The following is a 13777-nucleotide window of genomic DNA, read 5'->3' as shown; positions in this document are numbered from 1 at the left end:
TTGTCCTTCGCATTAGAAAATATTTGGGTCAGTGCAATAAAATGTGCATAAATAATAAACGAGGGCAAGGGGGTGGGCGTCTTCACCTGCGAGCGTGGGACTTACCGTTTTTCGAGATCGCAAGGGTCGGGCGACCGTTGGCGGCGGCCGGCGGGGGATGATCACCTGTCGGCCGTTACGCGCCAACGGCCAGCAATTATATCACCCACAATACGTCTCTCGAAATCTTCGCCGCACCTGCCGCTCATGTGGCGAAGACGTTGCCCGCCGGCACCTGCCGCGCGATCCCTCGCCTCCCTCTCGCCCCGCGTCGCAATTTAAATTCGAAATTCGGGATTTCGCCGCAATCGCCGCCCTCACCTGTCGCCGGAAGGATTCCGTCGATTACCTGAGTTTTTGTTTCGCGCATCTGCCCGCTCCGAATGACAATCGTCATTAGCCCGGCCACAAAAACTCGCGTCTCGACTTATCTTCGACGTTAATGAGCTCCATCTTAAACTTCGGTGCCTCTACCTGATCGCATTATCGAGCATAGTCAGGACGTTTGTTAAGCTTCGTACGCATAAACTGATAGTGAATATTAATTGCAGGTATCCGTTCAACGACTCGGAGCACGCGTCGCTGTTCGCGAAGATCTCGCGCGGCTACTTCGTGGTGCCGGAGTGCCTGTCGTCGCGCGGCAAGTGCCTGATCCGCTCGCTGCTGCGGCGCGAGGCGGGCGAGCGGCTGCGCGCCGCCGCCGCGCTGCGCCACCCGTGGCTGGCGCGCGAGCCGCGCCCCGACCTGCCGCCGCGCGCCGCCGCCGCGCTCGACCGCCGCGTGCCCGACCTGCCCGACCTGCCGCGCCTGCCGCACGACCTGCCCCACTCGCTCCACTCCCACGTGCCCCACACGCCGCTGCTGCCCCCGCTGCCCCACCTGCTCGCCGACTGCCTCTAATGCGCCTCACACGCGGCGCGTGACTCAGTGCAAGCGGCGAGGGCCATGGAACTAGTCCACTCGCAGATGGCCGAGAGGCCTGGAACTCCGTAGCGACGTTCCGTTCCATAGTCGTCCGATTCGCCCACAATGTTTGTCTTTTATCAACAATGTATAATATTAATGTCGTTTTTATGAACTCGTTTTCCAAATGTATCGTGAAGTTCGGAGCGCCGCCCGGCGTGCTGGCCACGCTCCGGCGGCCGGCTGGCCCGCGCTAACTGCTAATGTAATTATTCGTAACGACACATAAGTGAGACTGATAGCGTTCGCTTCGCGCGCCGCGGCGAAGCGAAGCGAAGCGTCACGTAACTATGCGGCGATTCCTTAGCGGCGAGATCCGTCGCGTTGAGCCGCGTAGCGTAAGAGTAGTGTATATTTTGTATTTATGAAAGTTTAAAGTTATATCGTGTAATTGTGATCTCCACCGATGTTATTTAGCGATTACTTGATTGCCATTAATTATTTTGTTACGCAGGAGCGATGTTTCTTTTGCGAGACGATCGGTTGCTTCCATCATAGAGATATTATCATTATATTATTTAAAAGTTTCGCCTTGTATCTATTGAATGTGATGTATTCGGAAATCTAGATGCGAAATTATTATTTTTGTTATATTGAATCTATCAATGGAACTTTGTTTTTATAAATTGATTCGCACCACCACGTACCGAATAAGTTTGTTGAATTTGGTCTGTGCCATTTATTTAATTTAAAACTTATTTATTGTTGTGATTGACGTTCGGGGGCGGCACTTCTTCCTATTAAATTATTGACCCTTTTGGTACTTGGTGATGAGTTTTTATTGAATTTTGTAAATTCGAAATCAAATATTTTTATTGACTCGATCGATATCAGTAATGTTTCGTTATCCAAATTTATTCACTGTTAATTTAAATGTGCCCCGGTTTCGGGGCAGCTGTGAAATTTTCATGTTAAAGTGTAGCTTTGAAGTAGTCAAGTCTTTCAGATTGAAAGCGCGTTGTACAATAATAGTCTACTGTAAAATATACTATGTTAACATTAATTTATACAAACTGTAAATAGAGCTAAGATATTATAAGTATATCAAAAAAAGGAGAAATGATAGAGGGAATAAATAATTCAAAAAATTATATCGCACTTTTATTTTTACCATTATCGCCTTACCATATCACCGATGTCAATGAGACAATAAATTTCCTTCCAACACAAATAAGGAAAACAGAAATAAAGCCGACAATAGATTTACATTAATAATAATTAATGCGTTTATTGTTATCGTATGTGTTAAATATTTACATTTCTAATTATCGAAGTCCAACGAATATAAGGAAAAATCTACTCAATGAATCTATTAATTAAATATTTTGTCAGTCTCGATTATTCTTACTGAATAAAGACAAATATATTATCAGTCTATATCGTATTAAAAATGAAATCTGATTCATATTAGAGTATCAGTTACGAGTAAACGAAATCCTTGTACGATTAATCTCTAAATGAATGAAGGCTTTGTTGTAGATTGAATCAGAGTAAGGCATGAACTACATATATGATTTAAATTAATAGTTAATAAATTATATGCAAAAACAATATATTTGAGAAATTGGTTACTTATGTTTTTATTAAAAAAAATTCGATATTGATAACTGCCTATGGTTTTAATAAACAGCAACCAATCTTGATATGTTTGAAAATGAATTAATGTTTTTAAAATCGATATAAGTATTATACTATACAGGAAGTACATATGTAAATTAGTATAATTGTATTTCAAAATATTTACTCTAAAATGGATTTTCCCAACGCGAGACGCATCAATTACGACCGAATCACGGTGATTCCTTAGAATTTTCATTGACGTAGTTATAAAAAAACATGTTTACATCAGAGATAATATGCGTAGATAAAGTCTACAATGTGTCCAAAGACTAAATTCTCCACTCTATTTACTGAATGGAAATGGTATATAATATCTATAGTATTATATTATCTGTACTAATATTATTTCTCGATATTCCCTTATGATAAAGAACCATTAACTAACATCAATATTTTGTTTCTAATAAACAGAACTACAATATTTACACACACAAACGACGACACAAAGGTCGTCAATTTAAGTCGTAACAGTAGCTTTTTAAAACGTATAACCATAGGAAAGAAGAATTGACTTTCTTAACGAAACAGGAATGCATGACTTGAAAAAATATTGTTCTACAGTCTAATATCATTGGATTTTATGCATGTTAGAACACCTTATGATTGTCATAAAAATGCATAAAAGCATAGGGTTTATCTTTAAAATACAACCGATGTATTTTCGAAGAGGTAGGTAATGAATAAATAACAACGAATAAAAATTGTTCAAACGACCTTTATTAAATATCACATTAAGGATCTCAAGTAAATTATATTTCACTATACAAAGCCGTCAATTAGGTATATTACAAATCACAATCTCGTCTTCGGAAATAAATAAGTTTAGCCAATTCAATAAAACCAATACAAGGATTGATAGAAATATTTTATTTACTAATTCATCTCATGATAACATTTGCTAAACTGACTAAAAACAAAATCAAAGATGGCTGTTTTATCATTTTTCATAATTTATATCAGCGCCATCTAGTGGTACGAGTTAGCTTTACTTTCTAACAACTAGCGCCATCTAGTAGAGGCGTTCGGCTTTGCTCGGCCCGTGGGTCATCTGGTACTCTTGCATGCGTCTCTCCAACTCTGGTCTGAAATGCCGGATGAGACCTTGCACTGGCCACGCGGCACCGTCTCCGAGGGCGCAAATTGTGTGTCCTGTAACATAGTAGTTAGTATAAATAATAAAATATTAAAGTAAGTACCTACTAGTGTTGATAAAAATAAAAAAAATGTGTGCGTGTACTAGTGTACACACGTAAGTGAAACTTCTTTATGACCTTATTTTTCAAAAAATAATTTACTATATGCAACTTTACAACGTCGAATAACCAAAAAATGTTACACTAAATTTTTTTCCAACCCCGATAAAGAAGTTTCACTTCAAATGGGAAACAAATCCGATTCGGAGGCAGTTTAAAAAATATGGCTACGTATACGCTAACTTAAAATGAGTTTTGAGTCAGAATATTTAACGGAGACAAAAATTGGTAATTTTTTTATAAAAAGAGAAAGTATTCGTAAACTGAAAAAATGTTAATATCATACCTTCAATTTGTTTAGAAATCTCCCAAAGCATGTCTATTTCCTTTGGTGAAGCGTTGCCATCGACGAATCTGAAATAATAAAAAAGCAGTAAGAGAAATCTATATGTGATAAAATTCCTGTTTATTTAAATGTTTCTAAAAATCCTATGAACTTAGGATTTCCTTCTTTAGTACAGAGATAGCTTGAGACCTGAGGAAGGACATACGATAGGTAATACCGAAAATATCGCGGGATCGCGAACTATGCGGTTTTTTCTTTGACTTTGCGGGCGAAGCCGCTGGCGGAAAGCTAGTCATTTCATAAATTTTCATTTAATTTATTCCATTTCATAATTGGAATAAAATATTTAAGCACTTTGACGTTCAAAATATTAATATATTAAAATTTAAAATTATTATTATATAAAAAAAAATAGTTTAAAATTATTTTCAGTAAATTGACATATTGAATTTAACTTAAGGGCTTGGTCTAGTAGTGCAAACAAATGCATCCTGTCATCCTATATGTAAATAATACAAATGTACTATGGGAAAGTTGCTCCACTTAATTTTTAAAAATTAAATCATTCGTATGCATAATTTAATATTCGTAATAAGTACCAGACATGACAATTTGAAACAATTTTCGTGAAAAATTACACCAGGTGATTTTTTTTATCAGTACACAAAATTTGCGAATACGTTCTATTGATATCTTCAAATGCATAACTCTATACATTTTTTTCGACCTAAGTTTCTTAGTGTTCAGTTTAACTAATAAAACGGATAAACAAATTTTGTATATAATAAAAAAAAATGTAATGTTAACACGTCCGCTCGCATCAAAATTCATAAATTACATATATGCATCGCGCGGAACGCCGTCCTTATATAGGAGTCGAGGAGGCGTGGTGTCGTGCGGCCCGCGTGTGCCGCAAACGGTTCAAGCCAAATCCGACTTTTGACGCTACAGGTTACATCGCTGAATCCACTGCGGGTAACGCAACGTGTGTTCGCGGTTCTACAGAACAACGTCTATGGATAAAACTGAAAAATTAAGATTTATTTTTTTTCTTCGTATTTTTCCAGGATAAAAAGTATTCCATTTTATGCCCAGCATAATAAGGTATAATTATACCAAGTTTCATTGAAATCGAACTATTAGTTTTCACGTGATGCCTTCACATACAGACAGACAGACAGACAAAAATTTTTTTAATCACATATTTGTTAAAGCGTGGGTTGTATTACGTATTGAAATACTGATATAATATTTCTTAGACATCTTCACTCGACGAAAGTCGGTACAAGAATGACTCGCAACTGCAGACGACCGTTATTTATAGGACGACTATTCGAGTGGCGTGACTGTGTGAGTCAGCGCAGGTGTTATTTGTGTTGTTTTGATCGTTATTTTGAATATGACATGTAATATTATTATTATTTCATAATTAAATGATTATTAATACTTTTATCCATTTAATTATTATTAAAATAATTAATTAAGTTCGTCAATTGATTTACTTTTAAAATATAATTTTATCTTTAAATTAAACGCGCTAACACGGCCATTCTGAAAAAAGCTCGTGCTCTGAGCGGTAATTCAAAACTCAAAATATCAATGATATAATTCACTTCAGCTGGTGACATTCCGACTTGTTTTAAGTAGTACATTATATTCAAATTATTTGTTTATTTGTCCAGTTGTCAGGCTAAACCACTGTCTGGATCCATACTGACAAGTGACAATCAGGTTATTATTATTTTCCGCCCAGTTGTAAGACTAAGTCACAGAAAACCCGTACAGACAAGTGGCATTCAATTCTATTATTATCTGCCCAGTTGCCAGCCTAAGTCACAGAAGACCCGAACAGACAAGTGGCATCCGATTATATTATTTGCCCAGTTGTCAGACTAAGTCACAGAAGACCCGTACAGACAAGTGGCAGTCGATTATCATAATTATTAGTTTCCATTACCGCTAACACGGTCATCTAAATTTGGCTTTGGTACTATTCTTACACGTACACAGGACACAATAGTAGTCTAGCAATTGCTTGTACTTTTCGCTTCATAGTAATCATTGTCGAGTATTATTGTGATTTACATAGGATTCGATAGCTCAACGAGTTTTTCCAGCTGCGAACAGCGGCTTCTGTATCTCATCTGTATCTCAACTCTCAAGTGATAACCATAAGTCCTGGAACATAATTAAAAGTTAAAACACAAGTTATATCCGGCTTGGCCATAGTAAAACAATAACACAAAACGTTCTCGTACGTTCATTTGAAATGAGTACGGTAATTTATCTCGTGATGTCAAAACACAATGTATTATAACACAAACATAACCGCTCGGCCAAACTGACCTTATAGAACACCATCACATCCACATGTTGTACTCAAACTCAAATATTGATTTATTCAACTGGACTTCGCTTAGAAGCGCTTTTCAATCGTCAAAATACAGAAAAATAATAATTTACCACCACAATAGCTTACACTGGGCGCCATCGAAGGCACCACATTGGATTCAAATGCCCTGGGATCAAAAACTTATTATTTGTGAGTTGTGACATAAGCACGTCGTTCGCTTACCACAATTATTAAAGGCTCAAATATCCTGGACAACCGCCCGGATTGCACATCACATTATAATATTGATGAACTACATTACCGTTACAATACACCACAAACATTTACTTCACACAACGCACAAGAAAACACACATTGTGCGAGATCCTTCATCCTTGTTTACTTGAAGTCAATTCAATCCAATTTTTTCGAAGGTTGAAGTCCACAGTCGCATACTGTCATGGTGGTGACGGCGAGAGTTGCACACTGTCACGTAGTATGATGGAAGAATTTGTGCCAGCCTGCCAGGATTCCGAGTAAGGGCTGGTTCATCTTCTACTTCTGATGTTAAAGCGTGGGTTGTATTACGTATTGAAATACTGATATAATATTTCTTAGACATCTTCACTCGACGAAAGTCGGTACAAGAATGACTCGCAACTGCAGACGACCGTTATTTATAGGACGACTATTCGAGTGGCGTGACTGTGTGAGTCAGCGCAGGTGTTATTTGTGTTGTTTTGATCGTTATTTTGAATATGACATGTAATATTATTATTATTTGATAATTAAATGATTATTAATACTTTTATCCATTTAATTATTATTAAAATAATTAATTAAGTTCGTCAATTGATTTACTTTTAAAATATAATTTTATCTTTAAATTAAACGCGCTAACATATTTGTGTTTGGTATCGATCCAGTAACACTGCTATTTATTTTTTAAATACATATTTTCAAAGTACAGAATTGACCCTTCTACGGATTAATTATATTATGTATAATATATATATTTATATGGATAAACCTAATAAATATTTTGCTAGCATTCTGATGCTTTATCGGTTGCACTGGATTTTTCTTTTCTTTTTTCAATCGCTTGAATGACATAGGATGGGTCCTTGATGGGCATGGAATGCTGAAGTCTCGAATCAATCAATTCTGACAGTAGGCAATTTATGTAAAATCTTGATAATGGTCCATCATTTTATTTTTTTTGCCTAAACTTATATATTCTATTTTTAACGAATGATTCACTCCAGTCCAAACAGCAAATAAGCAGACTTCTGCTTCTGCAACGTTTAGTTGTCCCTGAATTTGGAAAAAATAGTCATGATTCTTATCTATGACAAAAGTGTTATTTTTTTGCATTGTATTTCAAATATTAAATTTTTTATTTTTTACCGCATCTTCCGCATTCATCTCTTTTGCCGGAATTAGACATTTAACTTCTACTAGTCCCATTTTCCCTTCTTGATATGGGAGTGTATAAAGTAAATTTTTCTCGTTATACTTTTAAAAAGTTATTATTGTCATTTTGCTCATTAGGTAAAGTAATTTCAATATCAGTTTTAAGTTTTTTGATACCTGCAATAATAACGTCATAATCGCCTGCACATACTTATCGATTACACCCTGTATACAATCCACCATCCACATTCATAATGTTTTCCTGTCCTCCTCTCCTTTACGCTGTTCACCAATACATTTTAAATGAGTAAATCTGCTACCACTGAAGGATGTTTCATTGTGATCAGCAAATTTTCACCACTGTTGTCGATTATTTGTTTTTCATTTTTAATCAGCAATTGGGAATCATCAGTTTTGTTTTTTGCAGATTGGTGATGTACCCTAACAATACGTCGAAAAGGGAAAGCATCAACGAATTATCGTTTTCGTCCTCTTTTTTTATTCTTCGCGTCTCTGTTAAACTCAAAACTCAAACTCAAACATTTATTTATTCAATTAGACTTCTTCTAGAAGCACTTTTGAAACGTCATTAGGTACATATTTTTAACATTTACCACCGATTCGGAAAGCAGTATCTACGGAGAAGAATCGGCAAGAAACTCCATAGTTGCTCTTTTTACTTGTTACTTGTGTTTGTTTAGTTCAACACCCATTGAATTTTCTATGTTATTGCGATCTTCCATTACATCTGAGTTTTTATGATGTGATGATAATCCATTCGTTTTAATATTGGTACTTAGAGTTGGTGGACTAAACTAGAAATGGTGGACTAAATTTGTCAGCGCGTCTGTAAGATCAAAATATAAAACCAACATCCTGTATTTAAGTTACAAAATTAATAATCAAACAACATGCCGCTACGTTTAAAATGACTAGAAGAAAAAAAAAAACACCTCGACATATTTGGAATTTTGGAGTAAACAAATCATTTTCCCCGTATGTCCCAAGTTCAAGTTCTCAATATAATTAAATATATTTCGTATTTCTCAAACGAAAAATAAACATTTTTGGAACTTCAAAAAAAATATATATTATAAGAAAATTTATGAGCTTACTTTAGTTTAAAAGAAACATTCATCCCTTTACTGAAACCCCGTAAAATAAAGAAATTGTTGCCAATCACCTTTGTAATGTATTTGGTTTCATTAACTTTATGTTCGAAGATAATTTTTTTTCTAGTAAGTACATAGTTACACGCATATTTTTTTCGTTTATTTTCCATATCGAAATCAAATGTTTAAAAATACGAATATTTGCACAAAACTAAGATAAAAATAATCAATTAACAAAAATATTAAATTTAATGAAGTAGAGCAACTTTCACTTCGGTATGAAGGAAAATCGAGCGTAGAGCACACGTCAGAACGCTCCGGCCCAAGGAGCGCGACTAAAGAAATTCGCTATGATTTTTCCTAATTATTTTAAATATTTTTTTAATATTTAAAGAATTATCAAAATTAAAAAAAAAATTTTTTTAAAGGATTAATACTCATTGGTCTTCAACCAACTCGAATAAATTAATGGAAACAATAACTTTTAGCAGTATTTATCAATAGATTTTGTAAGGCAAAAAATGGGAAATTTAATGAATTTATAACGTTCTAATTAGGAAAATCATAAGTTTTTCGGCAATTGTATTCAGCAGTTTTTAATAACGACTATATAAGGATAATAATGTGCTGATCAGATTGTGTAAATTGTAATCGGTTGCAACGTAGTGAGTGCACAAACTTAGCTCGAAATGTCTTTGGGGGAAAGAGACTTATCTTGAAGGCCTGATTAAGGTAACATAAAGTAACTTTACAAATGTGAAAAAATTCACGCGCATTGCGTATATAACACTAATTGATAAACAAGAAAAAAAAATTCAGTTTATCATTTCATTAGCCGGGAAAAAATTGTCAAATAACTTGTTGAAAACGCAATTTTGCTAGACTGCAGCCTTAATGTAATGTTGTATTTTCCTGTTATTGAAGGTGCAGTAGACCATACTGTGTAATTGTAAGCTATGTAAAATAATATAGACTGTATCCTTTGTTGGAAAATCATATAAATAAATAAATAAAATGTCAACTTACCGATATATAATCTTATTCATCCACGAAACTCCCTCCCTGCAAGGCGTGCATTGTCCACACGACTCGTGCTTATAGAACATAATGAGACGAGCGATCGCCTTCACAATATCCGTAGATTTGTCCATCACTATGATGGCCGCTGTTCCGAGGGACGTTTGGGCTGCTACAAGCCCGTCAAAGTCCATGAGTACTGTCTCGCAGACACTGGAAAATATAAATAACATATAATATTAGTACATAATAATCACTTTGTGAAAAAAGAAAAAGTTTTCCTTCGTGTACATTGTCTCATATTCATTGTAAAAAGTCTTTATTAAACTTATACATGGTAGTTTTTTAAAGAGACTATTATTGACTGAAAAATAAATTTATTAATAAAATTAAAAAAAAAAGGTTTTGCTAATCACACACACACATGGATATCAAAATATTGTTCTGAGCATTGAACGACAATGTTATTAAAAATCTAAATCTAAAAAAAAACAATTAAAAGCAAATCCCCAACTTACTCCTTCGGTATCAACGGTGTAGACGAGCCCCCCGGTATGATCGCTAACAGATTGTCCCACCCCCCACAAACCCCACCCGCGTGTCGTTCGATCAGTTCCTTCAGCGGAATGCTCATTTCCTCCTCCACAGTGCAGGGAGTGTTCACGTGACCAGAGATGTTGAACAATTTGGTGCCCGAGTTACGTGGCCTGCCGAATGACGCGAACCAGGAACCGCCGCGACGGCAGATTGTCTAAAATTATTGATATTATTTATATTACTAATAAATTGGCCTTTATAACAATATAAAGGCCAATTGTTACCTAACAGATTGCCTGGTCGCAGTCGCCCGCGTTTGCAAAGGAAAACCCGCATAGTTCCCGTTCCCGTGGGATTTCCGGGATTGCGTCGTTCCCGGAATAAAAAGTAGCCTATGTCCTTTCTCGGGTATCAAAATATCTCCATGCCAAATTTCATGAAAATTGGTTCAGTAGTTTAGGCGTGATTGAGTAACAGACAGACAGACAGAGTTACTTTCGCATTTATAATATTATTATGGATTGATATACAAGAAATAGCTAACTCTTAATCAGGTTCAAAAATTATCTGAAGCAAAACTGTATCTGCACATCGCAGGCAGTATTGATCTTATTGCTACGAAATAAGGTGCTAATTAAAATGACTATTTTACATACTCACACACTCAGACGTTGAAGGCATTTAATTTGTGAGTTAGAGAGTGTTTCAAACTGATGGTTGCCATATTCGAAATTAGTAGTGAGTCATGTACAGACCAATAAGATTGTGTTACTTATAAAGTAAGAAACATGAACATTCATCATGACTTAGAGCAGATTTTTTCATAAATAAAAATTAATTTATATGGTTAATACTTAATAGCCTAACACAATAATATTGCTATAAAATAAACATATGATAACTTTAATTTGTTAACACCTTTCCTATACTTTCTAATATGCTAAGCTTTAATTATCTGCATACCACATAAACAAGGCACATAATAAAACAATACAAGGTACAAACATCATAGCAACAAACAAGTCACACAACTTACAGGCGAAACGGCAATAGTCTCCACATTGTTAACCGTAGTGGGGCATCCGAATAGACCAACATCAGCCGGGAATGGGGGCTTTAGACGTGGCTTGCCCTGTTTCCCCTCAATAGACTCGATTAGAGCGGTCTCCTCACCACAGATGTAAGCCCCGGCGCCACGATGCACGAATACGTCAAAGTCGTAGCCCGAGTTACATGCGTTCTTGCCGATCAGGCCTGCTTGGTACGCCTAAAATTTGTAATGAATTAAAAAAATACTATTTTAATCATACTTTATCACTTTGTATGCACCTAACAATGCACACTCATCTATCTGAAGCTGGGACTGTATTTACAACAGACAAAGTAAATATTAGAATAATCTATATTTTATATAGCTATGAATACCGTTGAGATATCACCAATTTTAAAAGAAAGAAAAATCGAAATAAATCTTAATCCTCCAATAGTATTTAAATAATTATGTTCTTTTGAGAATTGTAAAAATTAAAATTAAATCTTTCATATTTTGGATTAACTAACAAACACATACAAGTAAAATCAAATCACCTCCGCAATAGCGACTTGCAAGTTGCTGGCCTCATTGTAGAACTCGCCACGAATGTAAATATACGCCGCCTGCGCGCCCATAGCTCTACCCGCGATCAAACAACCCTCGATCAACTTGTGTGGATCGTGACGCATAATCTCCCGGTCCTTGCAAGTGCCCGGCTCCCCCTCATCAGCGTTAACAACGAGATACTTCGGGCGCCCATCTGACGGCTTGTTCATGAACGACCACTTCATGCCGGTGGGGAAACCAGCACCGCCGCGGCCGCGGAGACCGGACGTTTTAAGCTCATCTGTAATGGTTACTTGCTTATTAAAGACTTGCTTATTAAAGACTTGCTCATATTTTTATCAGTGGACTAGAGCAGTGCTCCGCTCCTGTTGGTCTTATCGAGATGATATATAGCCTTCCTCGATAAATGGGCTATCTAACACCAAAACAATTTTTCATATTGGACCAGTAGTTCCTGAGATTTGCATGTTCAAACAAACAAACAAACTCTTCAGCTTTATAATATTAGTATAGATTTGTAAGAGATACAGTCTAGAGATCTTAGTAATCACAATAAGCCAAGTAAAAAAATATATGCTTGAACAATGACTAATGTAAATACACACTAACTACCATCTGTAATTAAGAACACTACATTCTACCTACCATCCATCTTGTATAGAACAGGTTTTAAAAAATATTATGCAATACAATTCAATTTATTTCCATGAAGCTTTCAGAGGAATACAACTATAATTAATTTAATTATGTAGTTACATAAATACAGACATTGTTTTATGTAACATTTCATTTCAAATGAAAAATGAATGTAATAAGCAATAATAAGAATGTTTAAGAATAATAAGAATGTTTATCTACAGAAAAATGTATAAAAGAAGGCTATCTGACTCTAAGACTATCTGATGTGATTTGTCATATACTGGACATTGGCGAAGTCCCTTTTTATTGGGTGAAGCCATTAATTAAGAGAAGAAGAAGAAGATTTGTCGGTCATCATATAATTTAGTAATTAAAGAATATACGTACTAACGATCCAGTCAGTTCCTTTTTCAAGTATATTTTTTGTCATATACCAATCTCCACGAGCCAAGGCCCCCTTCAATCTCCAATCATGACGTCCATAAAGATTCGTGAAAACTCTGTCTGAGTCTGCCAAAGGTCCAAATTTAGTTTTGCCTTGGCTTTGATACCGAACCGATCCATTGCTGATGCTCACCAGAGGTCCCGCGATACCTGAATACGTCAAAATTATGTAAGCACAACTACGCACCACAAACTCGTGTCAAATTTTTGATATTATTTCTATAAAGATTTCAACTACGAGAATTCATCTCTATTTTTGTGTAAAGATAATAATTCTTGTAACTCGGTTAATCACCTAGGTGAGATTTTGTCCCCTGAACAATCCTCGCCAAAGCACCAGCCATTTTTCTGGACTGTCAAGTGTCAAATACCAATTGACAAATTGACAATATCTACAACAACATGACAATAATTGACAACTGACCGTTGTCTTCTTGCCATAAGCAAAAAAAACATCGCAGTCTGTTGCAAAAGCGCATTCGCATAAGATTCGCATTGACCGATTGACCTATGCAAAACTAT

At 35.9% G+C, this 13777-nt stretch overlaps 2 protein-coding genes across 3 annotated transcripts in view; one reads left to right on the top strand and one right to left on the bottom strand.

The window, feature by feature from the left end:
- Positions 1-2093, top strand: part of LOC149490764 (tribbles homolog 2-like) — a 30159-nt gene extending 28066 nt beyond the window's left edge. For both annotated transcript variants that reach the window (XM_089708401.1, XM_089708393.1), the window contains exon 5: positions 591-2093. In XM_089708401.1, the coding sequence (XP_089564527.1) occupies positions 591-939 (349 nt within the window). In that variant the 3' untranslated portion in view covers positions 940-2093. The remainder of the gene's footprint in view (positions 1-590) is intronic.
- Positions 2094-3319: 1226 nt separating this feature from the next.
- Positions 3320-13672, bottom strand: LOC149490763 (NADH dehydrogenase [ubiquinone] flavoprotein 1, mitochondrial-like). The gene is made up of 8 exons (XM_089708358.1): positions 13551-13672; positions 13199-13405; positions 12160-12452; positions 11609-11839; positions 10554-10786; positions 10045-10248; positions 4162-4229; positions 3320-3771 (listed from the first exon to the last, which is right to left on the bottom strand). The coding sequence occupies exons 1-8, from the start codon at positions 13597-13599 to the stop codon at positions 3632-3634; spliced, it is 1425 nt and encodes a 474-aa protein (XP_089564484.1). The 5' UTR covers positions 13600-13672; the 3' UTR covers positions 3320-3631.
- Between the last annotated feature and the right edge of the window lie 105 nt (positions 13673-13777).

Source organism: Colias philodice, chromosome 2, assembly GCF_061535455.1.
Source record: "Colias philodice isolate Cphi_HAF_F1 chromosome 2, ilColPhil1 Martin Lab GWU primary, whole genome shotgun sequence".
Lineage (NCBI taxonomy): Eukaryota > Metazoa > Arthropoda > Insecta > Lepidoptera > Pieridae > Colias > Colias philodice.
Note: the sequence above shows the minus strand (reverse complement) of the source record. Positions and strands in the feature narration are given on the sequence as shown.